At 35.0% G+C, this 18,874-nt stretch overlaps 1 protein-coding gene across 1 annotated transcript in view; it reads right to left on the bottom strand.

Moving 5' to 3' along the window:
- Positions 1-348: 348 nt before the first annotated feature.
- Positions 349-18,874, bottom strand: part of GUCY1A2 (guanylate cyclase 1 soluble subunit alpha 2) — a 395,366-nt gene continuing 376,840 nt past the window's right edge. The window contains exon 8 of the mRNA XM_024768900.1: positions 349-725. Within this exon, the coding sequence (XP_024624668.1) occupies positions 518-725 (208 nt within the window). The 3' untranslated portion in view covers positions 349-517. The remainder of the gene's footprint in view (positions 726-18,874) is intronic.

Raw genomic sequence — 18,874 nt, 5'->3', positions numbered from 1 at the left:
GCCAAGTTACAGTTTTTCCTGCTGGGAAGTTTACCACACTGCCATGATATATGTATGAAATGTCTGTTCAGAAAAACAAAATTAGAAAATATTCCTTTCATACCCACTCACTAAATATAGGAATATTTAATCAAAACTGGCTCTCAAAAGTGATACAAATATATAGAGAAAGATAGCTGTATGTGTGACAAACAAGAAAACATGGAATCTATTTATTGGTTAGTTTTGAAAGGGGCCTCACACTTGTATTTAATTAAAATACATATATATATTATACATAATATATATATGACCAAAAACACTCATAAGAATGAATACATCTTATTTCCCCTTTGCCCTCCAGTTTTTTATTGACAGTCATCACCCTCCTTTTTCTAGGATTATTGCCTGACATAACAGAAATTCCACTGCTTTTTCTCCACAGAGCAGTGAAAGATAAACAATCTTTCCATTCTCCTGTCATGATCCATGTTCTGGGCTTGTGCTTTTTGGAGGAGTCTTTGATCTGTAGCAGGTCTCAGAGGCTTGTCTCCCGGAGGAACATTGTGCCAATGTTGTAGGAAACTTTTTTTATTCTCGATGAAGAAAGAGAAGGCTTTGGCTGCTTAGGACCAGTTCTTACCTCCAGGAAATAGCAGACCCCAGAGATTTCCTTTGGAAAGTTGTCTGGAAGCTCTTCACGGGACCGAGGAATGAATGTGAAACTTTCTTCTCGTTTTAATAATCTAAGAAGAAAATATATAATGTGAATCATATGGGCAGGTGAGATGAGAAAAAAATGGACACAAATTTTAAAGACTCAGGAAGCCTATCAATGACTGAGCTCATATTAAATGCCTTCATTCTTTGTAGAGATGTGGCCTTCATTACATTCCAAATACTAGGAAATATTATTTCTCAGGAGAAAATACCTTCACGCTATAATAATAATAATTTTAAAAAAGCAAAGTTGTTCTTGGTGCTACTGGAAAATATTTGTTCAAAGTTGATTTTTTTTCCTAAACAAAAGGCTAAAGGAACTGCATAAAACAAGTTTTTATTCAAACATGCAGGATTTAGTCTTTCTGTTTTAAAAATCTGCCAATTCTGGAGCACTCCTTTAATGTTTTGTAGACTCTCAATAAGATTTAAATCCTATGTGTCATACACATAAATCAAGTTTTTAGCTTTGTAGAACAACAGTCATAATTCCATGTTTCTGTGATATCTGGTTACTGATTTCTAACAATACATATTTTCTAAACTCACATTTAGAAAATATTTGTTTGTCATTTATTTGTCAAACAGCTTGACTCTTCCCATCCAGTCATAGTTTCTAAACTCACATTTAGAAAGTATTTGTTTGTCATTTATTTGTCAAACAGCTTGACTCTTCACTTCCAGTCATAGTTAAAGACAATTTTCTAGTACACTAATACTGGAGATTTATGCTTGTCCAGTTCCGTAAAATGTTCAGTTTGATAGCTGTATCTAAAAAAGTGGTCCAGCAATTCAATTTAATTCAACAACTTTTATGGGCTGCTTCTTATTGCCCTAGAAAAATCTCCTAGATTCTGTTGTGAATATAATAAGTAGAACACAGCAAGCTTAAAGTTTTTTCAAAAGAGATAGACACAGAGAATAAAAGAAAATAAAAACTGAATAAGCAAACAAAAGCCACAGTAATATAAAAGTAATATAAAACAATAGGCTAGATGCCATAAGAAAGGTGAATCCAAAAAGGTGTTGAAGTCCAGAGAGGGAAAAAGTTTACAGTGGGATGACCACTAAACCTTCATGGATGAGATGGTACTTAAAGATGGGCAGAATTTCAACAAGTGAATATGGAGAACAACATAATCAAAGGTTTAGATACAAGAAAATTATGATCAGGATCAACATGTTTCCAACTATTGGATACCATTATAGAATGAGGTAAGAGTGAGAGTTAAGGCTGAAGCAGTAGGTTAAGACAAACTTTTGAAGTCCAAAACTAAACGTTTAGACTTTATTTGGAAGGCACAGTGGAGCCAAACTTATCACTTTTTCCCTAAAAACAATTCATTTTCCTAAGACAGGTAAATGTTAATAGCAAGTCCAAGTTATTCAGGATAAGAGATGGGTTGGGGGTGAAAGGAACCATTATGACAGAGAAAAGGCAAAGTCAAAAAGTCAGTGAGTGGAAGGAGAATAAACAATGTTTGAAAAATGTAAGATCATTGCACAAGCAATGATAATCATCTTTACACTAAAGAGAAAAAAGAATCATTCCTTGTCAAAAGTTCTTAATGGATAAAAATATTATCTGAAAATAACAGTTGGTAATACTAAGAATTCTTATAATGTGAGCAATCTATATTTACCCTTATGAATGACTGTTGTAGTATTTTGCATTGTAAAAGATTTTTAAAAGATTTTATTCTTACTTGCTCTGTTTATTTAATTTAATTTTTATTTTATATTGGGGTATAGTTGATTTACAATGTTGTGTTAGTTTCAGGTGCACAGCAAAGTAGTTCAGTTGTACATATACATATATCCATTCTTTTTCAGATTCTTTTCCCTATACTGGTTATTATAGAATATTGAGTAGTTCCTTGTGCTATAGAGTAGGTCCTCGCTGATTATCTATTTTATGTATAGTAGTGTATATATGGTAATCTCAAACTCCTAATTTATCCCCGTGCCCCATCTTTCTCCTTTGGTAACCAGAAGTTTGTTTTAGAAGTCTGTGAGTCTGTTTCTCTTTTGTAGATAAGTTCATTTGTATCATATTTTAGAGTCCACATATAAGTGATATCATATGATGTTTCTTTCTCTGACTGACTTCACTTAGTATGATAATCTCTAGGTCCATCCATGTTGCTACAAATGGCATTATTTCATTCTTTTTTAATGGATATTCTATTTTATATATGTACCACATCTTCTTTATCCATTCCTCTATTGATGGACATTAGGTTGCTTCCATGTCTTGACTATTGTAAATAGTGCTTCAATGAACATTGGGGTGCATGTATCTTTTTGAACTAAGGTTTTCTCCAGATATATGCCCAGGAGTGGGACTGCTGGATTATATGGTAGTTCTATTTTTAGTGGTTTAAGGAACCTCCATACTGTTCTCCACAGTGGTTGTACCAATTTACATTCCCACCAACAGTGACTGAGGGGTCCGTTTTCTCCACATTCTTTTTTTTTGTTTGTTTTGTTTTGGTTTTTTTTCGGTATGCGGGCCTCTCACTGCTGTGACTTCTCCCGTTGTGGAGCACAGGCTCTGGACGCGCAGGCTCAGCGGCCATGGCTCACGGGCCCAGCTGATCCGCGGCATGTGGGATCTTCCCGGACCGGGGCACAAACCCGTGTCCCCTGCATTGGCAGGCAGACTCTCAACCACTGCACCACCAGGGAAGCCCTTCTCCACATTCTTGCAAGCACTTGTTATTTGTTGACATTTGGATAATAGCCATTATGACAGGTGAGAGGTGATATCTCATTGTGGTTTTTCCTTTTTAAAAACTTCCAATTGACCATTCCTTTAAAAATATTACACAGTGATTATATAAACTTGGGATATAGGTAAATGAGTCTCATTCTAACATTTCAACATTCTTTCAATTAGCTTATCTCATTTATCCACATAATGTAACTCCATGCAAAGTCTAAACATGCTCTTCTCTGACAAATTTATGGAGGGTAAAATTGAGTCCAGAGTAAGATAGAGTGCTTTGCTAGTGGGAGCAGTAAGACAGTGTTGGCACTGAAAGTAGAGTCCAGACCTGTTAACTCCTAGTCAAATTTAGTACTACAATAAATAATAAAGCTACACTAAGATAGTTTTTATTTCTTCCAGTGTTATTGACATATAATTGACATACAGCACTGTATAAGTTTAAGGTGAACAGTATAGTGGTTGGACTTACACCATGAAATAATTACCACAATAAGTTTAGTGAACATCTCATATAAATACAAAGTTAAAGAAACAGAAAAACTTTTTTTTCTTGTGATGAGAACTCTTAGGGTTTACTCTCCTAACAACTTTCATATATAACATATGGCAGTGTTAATTACATTTTTCATGTTGTACATTACATTCCCAGTACTTATTTACTTTATAACTGTTAGTTTGTATCTTTTGACTACATCCATCTAATTCCTGCTTCCTCCACTCCTCTCTGGTAAAACCACAAATCTGATCTCTTTTACTGTGTTTGTTCACTTTTGAGGTATATTTGACCTACAACACTATGTTAGCTCCTGTCATACCCAGTAGTGATTTGATATTGCTATACATTTCAAAATAATCACCATGATAAGTATAGTTAACATATGTCATTATACAAAGATATTACATAATTATTGACAATATTGCCCACCCACACCGTACATTTCATAATCATAACTCATTTATTCTGTAACTAGAAGTTTGTGCATCTTAATCTCCTTCAAGTATTTCTCCTCCCCCCAACAAACTCCTCTCTGGCAACCACCTGTTTGTTCACAGTATACATAATGCTGGTTTTGTTTTGTTATATTCAGTCATTTGTTTTGCTTTTTAGCTTCCACATAAAAGTGAAATCATACAGTATTTGTCTTTCTCTCTCTGACATTTCATATAGCATGATACCTTCTAGGTCCATCCATGTTGTCCCAAATGGCAGATTTCATTCTTTTTTATGGCTGAGTAATGTTCCATTGTACGTATATGCCATATCTTCTTTATCCATTCATTCATTGATGGGCACTGAGGTTGCTTCCATATTTTGGCTATTGTAATAAAACTGCAGTGAACATAGAGGTGCATGAATCTTTTCTTATTAGTGTTTTTGTTTTCTTCAGATAAACATCCAGGAGTGGAATTTCTGGGTCATTTGATAGTTCTATTTTTAATTTTTTGAGGAATTTCCATACTGTTTTCCATAATGGCTGCACCAATTTACATTCCCTCCAACAGTGATTTAGGGTTCCATTTTCTCCACATTCTTGGAAGGACTTGTTATTTGTTGATATTTAGATAATAGCCATTCTGAGAGGTGTGAGGTGATATCTCACTGTGATTTTTATTTGCATTTCCCTGATGATTAGCATCTTTTCCTTTGCCTGGTGGCCATATGTATGTCTTCTTTAAAAATGTCTACCTAGGTCCTCTCCCAGATTTTAAATTGTGTTTTTGTTTTGTTGATGTTGAGTTGTAAGTGTTCTTTGTATATTTTGGATATTAACCCTTTTTGGATAAATGGTTTGCAAATATCTTCTCCCATTCAGTAGAGAGCTTTTTTATTTTGTTGATAGTTTCCTTTGTTGTGCAAAACTTTTTAGTTTGATGTAGTCCCATTTGTTTATTTTTGCTTTTGTTTCCCTTGCCTAAGGACACATGTCCAAAAACATATTGCTAAAACCAATGACAAAAAGCATATTAGCTAAGTCTTCTTCTAAAAGTTTTATAATTTCAAGTCTTATATTTAAGTCTTTAATCCATTTTGATTTTACTTTTCATATGGTGTGAAAAATTAGTCCAATTTGATTCTTCTGTTCAGTTAACCAACACCATTTATCTTTTCCACATTGTATTTTCATTCTTCTTTTTTGTAGATTAATAGACCATATGACTGTGGGCTTAATTCTGGGCTCTTTATTCTGTTCCATTGACCTTTGTGTCTGTTTTCTGCCACTACCATACTGTTTTGAATTACTGTAGCTTTGTAGTATGGTTTAAAATCAGGGAGCCTGATACCTCCAGCTTTGTTCTTTTTTCTCAAAGTTATTTTGGTTATTCTGGGTCTTTTGTATTTCCATACAAATTTTAGAATTATTTGTTCTAGTTCTGTGAAAAATGTCATTGGTATTTTGATAGAAATTACATTGAATCTGCAGACTGACTGAGTACCATTGTCATTTAACAATATCAGTTCTTCCAACCCGTAAGCATTATATATTTTTCCATCTGTGTCATCTTCAATTTCTATTCTCAGTGTCTTATAGTTTTCTGAGTATGGATCTTTTTCCTCCTTAGTTAGATTTATTCTTAAGTATTTTATTCTTTTTGATACAACTGTAAATGGGTTTGTTTTATTAATTTCTATTTCTGACAATTTGTTTTTAGTGTATAGAAATGCAACTGATTTCTGTATATTAATTTTGTGTCCTGCAATATTAACAAATTCATTGATAAGTTCTAGTAGTTTTCTTTTGTGGCATCTTTAGGATTTTCTATGTATAGTATCTTGTCATTTGCAAAGAGTGACAATTTTTCTTATTTTTTTCCAGCTTGGATTCTTTAAAAACATTTTTTTTTGTGTGTGTCTGATTTCTGTAGCTAGGACTTCCAATACTTTACTGTATAAAAGTGGTGAGAGTGGGCATACTTGTCTTGTTCAGGAAGAAAGGTTTTCAGTTTTTCATTATTGAATATGATGTTGGCTTGGATTTGTCATATAAGACCTTTATTATGTTGAGGTATGTCCCTTCTATACCTACTTTGTTCAGAACTTTTATCACAAATCTATGTTGAATTTTGTCAAGAGCTTTTCCTGCATCTACTGAAAAGATCATATAATGTTTATTCTTCAGTTTGTTAATGTGATTTGTCACATAGTTTGATTTGCAAATATTGAACCATTCCTGATTCCTTGAGATATAGCCCACTTGATCATGGTATATGATCCTTTTAAGGTATTGTTGACTTCAGTTTGCTAATATTTTGTTGAGGATTTTTACATCCATGTTCATCATTGATACTGGCCTATAATTTTCTCTTTTTTGTGATGTCTTTGTTTGGTTTTGGTAACAGCCTCATAGAATGAGTTCAGAAGTGTTCCTTGCTCTTCAACTTTTTGGTAATAGTTTGAGAAGATTAGGTGTTGATGCTTCTTTAAATATTTGGTAGAATTCAACTCTGAGTCCATCTGGTTCTGCACTTTTATTTGTTGGGAGTTTTAAAATTACTGATTCAACTTCATTACTGGTAATTGTTCTGTTCATATTTTCTATTTCTTCTTGGTTCAGTCTTGGAAAATTATACATTTCTAGGAATTTGTTCGTTTAATTGATGTATAATTGTTTGCAGTAATATCTTATGATCCTTTGTAATTCTGTGGTGTTGGTTGTAACTTACTCTTTTACATTTCAGATTTCATTGATTTGGGCTATCTTTTTTAGTGTGGCTAAATGTTTATCAATGTTGTTTACCTTATCAAAAGTTCATATCTCATTTTCACTGATCTATTGGTTTTTTAAAAATTCTCTATTTCCTTTATTTTTGCTCTGATCTATATGATTTCCTTCCTTCTACTAATTTTGGGTTTTATTTGTACTTCTTTTTCTAGTTCCTTCAGGTGTGAGATTAGATTATTTATTTGAGATATTTCTTGTTCCCTGTGGTAGGCTTGTATTGCTATAAAATTCTCTTTAAGAACTGCTCTTTGCCCCATCCCATAGATTTTGAAATGTTATGTTTCCATTTTCATTTGTCTCAAGGTATTTTTTGATTTTCTTACTGATATCTTGAGTGACCCATCAGTTGTTTAGTAGCATATTGCTTACCTTTCACATGTTTGTGATCTCTGCAGTTTTTATTCTTATAGTTGACTTCCCTTCCCAAGTCAAAAAACATGCTTGATCTGATTTCATTTTCCTTAAATTTACTGAGACTTGTTTTGTGGCCTAGCCTATGATCTTTCCTGGAGAATGTTCCATGTACACTTGAAAATAATATGTATTATGCTGCTTTTGGATAAAATGTTCAATATACATACATTAAGCCTATCAAGCATAATGTGTCATTTAAGGTCAGTGCTTCCTTATTGATTTTCTGTCTGGATAATCTGCCCATTGATGTAAGTGAGGTGTTGAAGTCTCCTACTATTATTGTGTTCCTATCAATTTCTCCCTTTGTTAGTATTTGCTTTATGTATACTTAAATGCTCTTACGTTGGGTATATATATTTACAATCGTTAGATCTTCTTCTTGATCATTAAGTAATATATTAATTTGTCCCTTGTTAAAGTCTCTGTTTTAAAGTCATTTTGTCTGATATAAGTATTGCTACCCTGGCTTTTTTTTTTCATTTCAATTTGCATGGAATATCTTTTCCCACCCCCTCACTTTCAGTCTGTGTGTATCTTCAGATGTAAAGTGAGTATCTTGAAGGCAATATATATGTATCCATTCAGCTACTGTATGTCTTTTCTTTGGAGCACATAGTCCATTTACATTTGTAGTAATTATTGATAGGTTTGTACTTATTACCATTTCATTAATTGGTTTGGGGTAGTTTTTGTAGTTCTTTTTTGTTCCATTTTTATTCTTTGCTTTCTTCCCTTGTGATTTGATGATTATCTTTAATGTTTGGATTCCTTTCTCTTTTTTGTGTTTATGTATCTATATAGATTTTTGGTTTGTGATTACCATGAGGTTTATATATAGCAAAATATACATACATGATTATATTACATTATTGATCTCTAAGTTCAAACACATCTTAACAACCCTGAATTTTTCTCCCCCACATTCACTGTTTCAAACATATTTTACATCAATTTGTTTTATGTGTCCCTTAGCTACTTATTATTATGCAGTTTGGTTTTACTACTTTTATCTTTTAAACTTCTTCTTTTATACATAGTTGATTTACTACCTTTATGGTATATTTGCCTTTTCCAATGAGATTTTTCTCTTTGTAATTTTTGTGCTTCTAGTTTTGACCTCTTCTTTTCTGTTTAGAGAAGGTCCTTTAGCATTTCTTGTAAAACTGGTTTTTGGTGTTGAACTTTTTTAGCTTTTTATTGTCTGTAAAACTTTTGATTTCTCCATCAAATATGAAAAGAGCTTGCCAGGTAGAGTATTATTGGTTGCAGGCTTTTTCCATTCATCACTTTAAATATATCATGCCACTCCCTTCTGGCCTGCAGAGTCAGCTGATAGTCTTATGGGAATTCCCTTGTACATAACACGTTGCTTTTCCCTTGCTGCTTTAATGTTCTTTAACTTTTGCCATTTTAATTACAGTGTGTCTTGGTCATGTCCTCTTTGTGTTGATCTTGTTTGTGACTTTCTGTGTTTCTTGGACCTGGATGTCTGTTGACGGTCCTAGGTTAGGGAAGTTTTCAGTTATTAGTTCTTCATATGTATTCTCTGCCTTTTTCTCTCTCTCTTCTTCTACTTGGACCCCTATAATGTTAATAATATGCTTGATGTTGTCACTGAGGTCTCTTAAGCTCACTTCTTTTTAAAAAATTCTTTTTCTGTTCATCATGAGTGATTTCCACTACTCTGTCTTCCAGTCCACTGACTCATTTCTCTGTATCATCTAATCTACTCTTGATTTCTTCTTGTGTATTTTTATTTCAGTTATTGTATTCTTCAGGTCTGTTTCATTCTTCTTCACATTTCCTAACTCTTTGTTGAAAACTTTTAACTTCTTACTTTTTTTTTTTTTTTTGTGGTACATGGGCCTCTCACTGTTGTGGCCTCTCCCATTGCGGAGCACAGGCTCTGGACGCACAGGCTCAGTGGCCATGGCTCATGGGCCCAGCCGCTCCGTGGCATACGGGATCTTCCTGGACCGGGACATGAACCCATGTCTACTGCATTGGCAGGCGGACTCCCAACCACTGCACCACCAGGGAAGCCCCTAACTTCTTACTTTTTTCTTTCATTTTTCTCCCCTGTTCTTTGAACATCTTTATGATCATTACCTTGAACTCTTTTTCAGGTAGATTCCTTATCTTGAACTTCATTTAGTTCTTCTGGGTTTTTATACTTCTCTTTCCTCTGGAACATATTCCTCTTTTGCCTCATTTTGCCTAATTGTCTGTTTTTATTTTTATGTATTTTGTAGATTGGTTATGTTTCTCAATCTTGGAGAAGTGATCTTATTAGGAGATGACATATGGGGCCCAGCAGCACACTCCCCTTTGGTTACCAGAGCTATATGCTCTAGGGGTGCTTTCTATGTGGGCTACATGGGCTCTTCTGTTGTGGTGGACTGGCTACTGTGGGTGTACTGGTAGGCATGGCTGGCCCCAGGTCCAGTTGGTTTCCAGACTCTGACTAGGGTAAAGGCTGTAGGCCACTGGTAGATAGGGCTGGGTCCTGGCATGATTGGCTGCATCAACTGGGAACTTCCATTCCTAGTGCTGGTCTGCTGGTGGCAGGGCTGGGTTATGAACAAGCTGGATACAGAACCCTGGGTACTCCTGGGGCTAGTGCCGGCCCACTGGTGGGGGAGACCAAGTCCTGTGGTGGCTGGCTGAAGGGTTAAAGACCCCATCGCTAGTGTCAACCTGCTGCTGGGAGAGACCAGATCCTAGGGTAGTTGGCTGAGGGCACCAAATTGTCCAGAAACTAATGTTGACCCACTGGTGGACAGGACAGAGTTCAGCAGATCTTGAGTCTGGTTCTGGTGCCAACCTGCTTGTGGGTGGGTCAGGTTGAAACAGGTGGTTGTAAGGCTGCAGTGGTCCTGGGCTTGCATCTGCCTGTTGTTAGGTGGGCCAGAGCCCAGGGTGACCTGGGACTGGTGTCATCCTACTGTTGGGTGGAACCGTGTCCTGGGGCAGCTGGAGCTCAGAGGTTCCTACAGCAGCCGACCTGCTGGTGAGTGAGATTTTATCCTCACACAGGTAGCTGCTTGGCCTTTGGCTTCCCAGAACTGGTGCTGACTGGCTGAGTCCCAGTGGTTAAAAGCTAGAGGGAAGATTCCAAAATGGTACTGGTCAGGACCACCGGTATCCTTGTAGTAGATAGAGTCCCAGGTGTCTCCTACTTCTCTTGGAAGCTCTCCAAGAACAGCAAATGGGTCCTTTCAAATTACTGTTTCTGCCCTGGGTCCCAGAGCATGTGATTTTGCATGAACCCTTTAAATGTGGTGTCTATTTCTACAGCCCTCTGTCTCTCCCAAAAGTAAGCCCCATTGCTCTTCAAAGCCAACAATCTGGGTGTTTGTCTTCCAAGTGTAGGACCCCTGGACTGAGAAACCCATATGGGGTTTGGGAGTCCAATGTTGAGCTTGGATCCCTTGCTCCTTGGGGAGAAACTCTGCAATTGTAAATATCCTCCCTTTTCTGGGTCATCTACCTATGGGTATGGGTCTTGACTACAGTGCATCTCTGTCTCTTCTATCCATATCATTGTGGTTCATTTTTCATAGCTTTAATTGTATAAAATATTCTCTGCTAGGCTTCAGGTTGTTCTCATCAATAGTTGCAAATAGTTGCAAATAGTTGTAAATAGTTGTAAATTTGGTGTGCCCACAGAAGGAGGTGAGCTCAGGGTCTTCTTACTCTACCATCTTGGCCACTTCTCTTTAAGATAGCTTTACATCACATCTCTAGAGATAGCTTTACATCACAATCAGAATGGAAGTCATTTTAGTAGTGTTTGCTTTCTTTTTGTTTTTATAAATGTTGATTGTCTTTACGTATAATATACAATCAGTTACTTCAGAAGAAAAAAATGTAAAATTCCCTAAACAATAGTTTAATTTAGCATTGAATTCCAGAATAATTTTTCTTAGCTCAGAACAGTCATCAATGTGCAACATGTGGGTATCAATGATGCCAATCAATCAATAGACACTTGTTGAGTGCTTGTAACATGCTGAAATAGTCCTCTGAATGGAAGAGAGTAAGTGGACATGCATAGAATATGTTAATATAAAATTTAAAGGGCAAGAAATTCTGATGATACAAATTAAGAATAAAAGCCAGCATATGGTGCAACATATGATAACATCCAAAAGAGGAAATTCTGTAGGGTAAAGGGAGAAATGATGACTGTGGATCTTAGTACAAAATTCTAGAACCAGAGCAATGAAGTTCACTTCCAACAATTATAAAATAGAGCCATAAGCTCAATCTTTCCAACAAGTTTCCTTAAAGGCCCATTATCAACAAATAGGATTCTACATAAACTACATTTCTCTATTCCTACATGTTAAGCCCCCTAATTTTGCTATCTTTACAGTTTGTTTGCCTTACTAAGGTCTTTATATTTTGCTATAATTGAGATTTTTATGACAATGAATAATAAAATTAGGATAACTTCTATGAAAACCCTTGTAAATGACTGAAAGAAGGTGCAGTAGTGACTTTGGATGCCACAACTTAAATAATTCACTGGACTTTGTCTGGGAGGAAACTTTTAATAATGAATTAATTTCTTGACATTTTAAATTCATCTCATATATACTGTGCTACAATCACAAATGCATCAACTTTTATGGAGTTTTATTCTTTTATAAGTATATGTTTTGGTATTAATAAACTAAATACAGTTTAAAATTTTAATTATAAAAATGAGAGCACATAAGGATAAATTTATCAAGCTCCTATGATATCCAGTATTTAGCAAGTTTTTTATATATAAACACTGAAGTGCAATATTCAGATGATTTCCAATATGAAAATCTGAATGAGTTACTGGCGGGTCTGTGCAGGAGGTTGGGGGAAACATTTCACACAGCACACCTGGTCATGATGAGTCATGGTGATAAATAAATGATCAAATGTGTATACAGGGATTAAGAATTTATACACTGATCACCTCAGAACTTCTGACCCTTCTGATATGCTTTATTAAGTCCAGGTCCCTGGGCTGGCTCTAAAGCTTTGCCTAGAAGTTCATTTCTTCAGCAGCTCAGGACTGATATGGAAGCTTAAACTCTACAAAAATCTAAATTAATCTCCAGCTCGAATCCCTAAGTGGTTGATATACAACTTGGGAATTTCAACATGTTTAACAAGTGTTCAGAAGCCACACAAATCCTAGTTTACCTGCCTGTCACCCTTCCTCTTCTCAATAGAATTTTTTCTACAAATTGATTTTCAAGATGAAAATTAACTGCTTCTACGGATCATCGGATTGCCCTCAAGCATGTCACGGACCTCCATGGAGGTCCATGAAGCTGCTCCCTCACTGCTGTGTAATGAAGCTGTTCTCTGATTCCTTCAGCTCTTGTTTGAATGCCCATTACCCTTGTTTTCACTAAGCATTGTGCTCTCCTGTATTCTGTCTCAGAAAAGGACCTGAAACTAAATTACACTGAAGTACAAATGAACTAAATGTAATTTCCATTTTAACACAAGATCCAGAGTTATAAAAAAGTAATCAAGTTGTAACAGTGACATTTCAGGCATCGTATTCTAGGATTTATTGTCTTTTTCAGATCATACTTCATTGTCATATATACAGTCATATATACATGTTGCCATATATATATATATGACATATGTATAATTGTCATATACACAGATTGATGGTCATATATTATTCTAACCTAATGGTTTATTATTCTAAACTAATGGCTTAGGTTAGGATTTGATCTTTTATTACTCTATTCCTTTCTCTCCAAATCTATACTTTGATTTGATTGCTAATTAGGGAGGCCTTTAGGGCTGTTTGCTATTTGCATTTCTCATAGTACTCCAAGACTGTAGAATTAGGAAAGATAACCAGTAATACAATTCTCAAGCCAGTCTTTACCTTCATGCAGTCTTCTGGTCAATGAGTTCAGCAGTTAGCTGGTCAACAGTTAGTTCCTAAATGCCTTCTAAGAGCTAGGTGCTGAACAAATGCATTGCTAGTTTTGATTGTAATAGTTATGGGGCAGGAGAGGACTGAGATGGAACTTTTATTTTTGCTGAAAATGCCTTTTCATAAAGTTTTTTGTTTGTTTGTTTGTTTGTTTTAGCTGAGTTGATGTCATGGGTAACTCCCTAGACAAAACAAACCTTGCTGAAATTAATAGATGTATTTCCAGTCTCAAATAGTGACCAACTAGATGTGCAGTCCTCTAACATCTGCATGTTTGAGATCATCATGCAAGATTGGAAAATCTTTTGTTTGTTTCAACAACTAAAAAGACCTGTGTAATATGCAAAGTTATAAGAGAGCAACAACTCAGAATGCTATGTACCAAAGTAATTACAAACTTGTCTATTCGTTTCCATGCTACTGCTCACCGAAGAACTCATTAAGACCAAGGCAAGAGACAATAATATATGAGGCATTTTGCAGAGCTGAGGCCTAGAAAGCATATGAGGATAGTGACTTTTTTTTTTTTTTTGAGGATAGTGACTTTTTGAAGACTGAATATCTCAAATGTCTTTATTTCGTTCTCTTCTCAACTTGATTAGTTTGATGCATCATTAAATTCTTGATTGTAAATTATCTTCTCCTCAATATTTTGCTGCTAAAAAGTCAGGTGTCATTCCATTTCCTATTCCGGTGGGTATAAACTTTCAGTCAGTCTCTCTCTCTCTCTTTTATCATCATCATCATCATCTTTCTGTCTCTGGTTTTATAAAAATTAATGATAATGGTGCCTCAGTGCATCTTTTTATTCAGTAAAATGAACATTAGTGGTACCTTTTGATATACAAGTTATATCTTTCAGTTTTGAGAATTTTTTTTGTTATTTTGTTGATAATTTTTTACATTTATTCTGTATTTTCCTTTCTGGATTTCTGCTTAGTTATATATTGGACTTGATAAATTGATCTTCCAGTTGTTTTCTTTTCTCTGTGATTTACTTGCTCATTTTTCTATTCTACTTTCTGTATGATTTCCTCTAATATTATCTTGTAATCCTCACAAGGATTTTAAAACAATTTTATAACTTCAGGTATTATATTTTTAATTTCCAAGAGCTCATATTTGTTATATGATTGTTTCATTTTTTAAGTGTTTTGTTCTTACTTACAATCTTAAATCTATGATAATATTAATCATCCTTTTTGATTTTCTTCTGTTCTCTATATTGCCTCCATTTCCTCCAAATGATTATTGACTACTTGTTGCTGGGATACTTTGTTTTTTTGGTTGTTGTTGTTTGCTTGCTTATTTTGGTTTTTCTCTTTCATATTAAAGACATTCAAAAGTGACTAATATCATTGGAAGTCCCTTTTACTTAACTGTGATACAGTACAATCTGATTGGAACCTTTATGTGTGGCAAGATTTTATAAAATTGTGGGTTTCTTTTGGGCATTTCATTAGGGCTCCCAAATATCAATACATTTAGCATTTTTCCCTTGGGTTAATTTGTCCAAGTAACAATGTTCCAATCACGCCTGTGGCATTAAACCTGGCTTCCAGCATTCTGGAAGTTAAATGGAGGAAATGAACTGGGAATCTCACTGTTCAGTATATAGACTGTTACTTAGTCCCCTTGTTTCACCTGCTCAAATTTAGAGCCATTTTCATTCAATATCTCAAGGAAAATAAACTATTGTATACTTCTAGAGTTATTTGCCCACCCAAATCTATTTTTACTAAATAATAGAGTTTCAGATGAGCACATGGCTACCCAGCTAGAAACCACATTTTTCAAAATCCTCACAACTAAGTTTCTGAGTGATTATTAGGTTCCTACAATTAGAGTCACTCGTTCAAGATTTGAATGTCAGAAGTGAAGTTGATTCCATTTTCTTCTGGCAACTGACTATTAACCCTGGTTATCAGATTAGAATTTTGCAGAAGAAGGCTCCAGTTTCTAGTTTCCTATCAGGAAAATGGCCCAGTAGTGGTGACATTTTCACCCAACCTCCTAATCGCTGGAATGAACATTTAGGCAACCACTTTTCAGCTTCCTGAGATTCAAAGCTTAGTATGGTTGTGGCCATGGCTCCAGACCTAGACCATTATAACTCCAGTAGTGACATCAGAGGCTTAACTAGCCAATTTTATATTTGCTTGCATCATTTCAAGATACCCAGTTTAGAATCTGCTCTTTTTCCCCCTTTCATGGTTCTGTAAGCATATCATTCACTGTATTAAACCTTTTCCATCTTAAAATACCTAGGGTTGTTTCTACTTCTTGTATTTTTCTGAAATTTCTCTCAGTTATGTGTTGGACTTTGTAAATTAATCCTTTAATTAGTTTCTCCCTTTTTCTGAATAGGCTGATATTTAGAGTTAGAGTGTATAAGCTTGCTTCTTATCTGTACCTTCTTCTGTAAGACTTGAGACATCATTGTTCCCCTCTGTACTAAGCCAAATACCACTAAAGTATACACTTTTCATCTTGCTCTCTTCCATTGTTAACTCCTTTTCCCTTTTTTGTATGTATACATTGGGAGAGGATTATACTTGTTTTATATTTTTACTATCATTTTCCTACCATTTCAGAAAAGATTAATGAAAACTCAGGTGTTTGATCTGCAATGTTAAATTAGAATTTTCTACTGTTGCTAATTACCTGAATATCTTTTTGCAAAGGAATGCATTTGGACTCTGTTATGATGGCATTAGACACTACATCTTTGAGTGATGGAGAAGGATAACAGTTCTGAGAAAAGAAAATGAAAAAAAGATAAAAATTCTTTGTGGTTTTCTAAGTGTTTTGTAGTTCCCAATTTTTCCTATTCACCTTCTTCTTTCCATCGGAGTGGAATAAAAGTTCTGCTCTGTATTTCTGCTTTATGCTTCACTGCTCCAAAATCTGATACAGTTTGAAAATAGGCCCAATAAAACTATAGTTATTGAGTCAGACAGCCTAAAATCCCTTGAAATTCAATGATTCATTCTTTGGAAATAACACTCCTGTCCAAATAAGGAAAGTAAGAATCTGGCTTACTATGAAATAAACAAAAGGAGCTCACCAAATCTGTATGCATTTTAAGGTTACAAAGATTTTAAGTTGCAGATTTTGTAGCAATTTTATAGAAACATGTTTGTGGGTTTTAAAATTCAACTTAATGGACAAGTTTTCAAATGGGGACAGTTTCCCTATATGTCCCTGAAAAGTATAAGGCAGAGAGCCATAGAGGCTCTCTGTGACACCCTGGCTCATTTCTTTTTGCAACCACATTGTGTAAAGTATTCATAGCAAAGTGTGCTTATTATAAATTCCACAGTCTGTGTGCCTGGTGCTTGCTAGGGAGTGCACATTCTGGTATGTGTTTCTTATTTGGATGGCAATACAAACGCTTCTTAAATTCTTAATTTTAGGATACTGAATAGCTGAAGATAATTCTGCTCCATTGGTTTCTGTGGACATTGTCAATTTTCAGCTGTAAAAGCCTAAAACCTCCATTTAACAAACTAAAAATCAAAGAGAGTTAAAATTAAAAACACAAAGAAGAATTACATGTCTACAGGCAAAATTTCAAAAAGAGGTGGCAAATGAGAGATTAGAAAAATTAACTGAAATCAGTTTTTATAAATTAAATAATTTCTTCACATTTTTTACTCCTTTGATCAAAATAATTAAAAAAAAATAAGTCCAGGACTAAATGCTCCCACCAAAAGACACAGATTGGCTGAATGGATATAAAAACAAGACCCATATATATGCTGTCTACAAGAGACCCACTTCAGACCTAGAGACACATGCAGACTGAAAGTAAGGGGATGGAAAAAGATATTCCATGCAAATGGAAATCAGAAGAAAGCTGGAGTAGAAATTCTCATATCAGACAAAATAGACTTTAAAATAAAGATTATTAGAAGAAAAAAAGAAGGACACTACATAATGATCAAGGGATCGATCCAAGAAGAAGATATAACAATTGTAAATATTTATGTACCCAACATAGGAACACCTCAATACATAAGGATGATACTGACAGCCATAAAAGGGGAAATCGACAGTAACACATTCATAGTAGGGGACTTTAACACCCCACTTTCACCAATGGACAGTTCATCCAAAATGAAAATAAATAAGGAAACACAAGCTTTAAATGATACATTAAACAAGATGGACTTAATTGATATTTATAGGACACTCCATCCAAAAACAACAGAATACACATTTTTCTCAAGTGCTCATGGAACATTCTCCAGGATAGATCATATCTTGGGTCACAAATCAATCCTTGGTAAATTTAAGAAAATTGAAATCGCATCAAGTACCTTTTCTGAACACAATGCTATGAGACTAGATATCAATTACAGGAAAAGATCTGTAAAAAATACAAACACATGGAGGCTAAACAATACACTACTTAATAATGAAGTGATCACTGAAGAAATCAAAGAGGAAATTATAAAATACCTAGAAACAAATGACAATGGAGACACAACGACCCAAAACCTATGGGATGCAGCAAAAGCAGTTCTAAGGGGGAAGTTTATAGCAATACAAGCCCACCTTAAGAAGCAGTGACACAGATTGGCTGAATGGATACAAAAACAAGACCCATATATATGCTGTCTACAAGAGACCCACTTCAGACCTAGAGACACATGCAGACTGAAAGTAAGGGGATGGAAAAAGATATTCCATGCAAATGGAAATCAGAAGAAAGCTGGAGTAGAAATTCTCATATCAGACAAAATAGACTTTAAAATAAAGATTATTAGAAGAAAAAAAGAAGGACACTACATAATGATCAAGGGATCGATCCAAGAAGAAGATATAACAATTGTAAATATTTATGTACCCAACATAGGAACACCTCAATACATAAGGATGATACTGACAGCCATAAAAGGGGAAATCGACAGTAACACATTCATAGTAGGGGACTTTAGGAATGCAAGGATTCTTCAATATATGCAAATCAATCAATGTGAGAAACCATATTAACAAGTTGAAGGAGAGAAACCATATGATCATCTCAATAGATGCAGAGAAAGCTTTTGACAAAATTCAATACACATTTATGATAAAAGCCCTGCAGAAAGTAGGCATAGAGGGAATTTTCCTCAACTTAATAAAGGCCATATATGAGAAACCGACAGCCAACATCATCCTCAATGGTGAAAAACTGAAAGCATTTCCACTAAGATCAGGAACAAGACAAGGTTGCCCACACTCACCACTCTTATTCAACATAGTTTTGGAACTTTCAGCTGCAGCAATCAGAGAAGAAAAGGAAATAAAAGGAATCCAAATCAGAAAAGAAAAAGTAAAGCTGTCACTGTTTGCAGATGACATGATACTATACAT

Source organism: Neophocaena asiaeorientalis, unplaced genomic scaffold (assembly GCF_003031525.2).
Source record: "Neophocaena asiaeorientalis asiaeorientalis breed wild unplaced genomic scaffold, Neophocaena_asiaeorientalis_V1.1 scaffold151, whole genome shotgun sequence".
NCBI lineage: Eukaryota > Metazoa > Chordata > Mammalia > Artiodactyla > Phocoenidae > Neophocaena > Neophocaena asiaeorientalis.
This window is presented reverse-complemented; position numbering and strand designations above follow the sequence as displayed.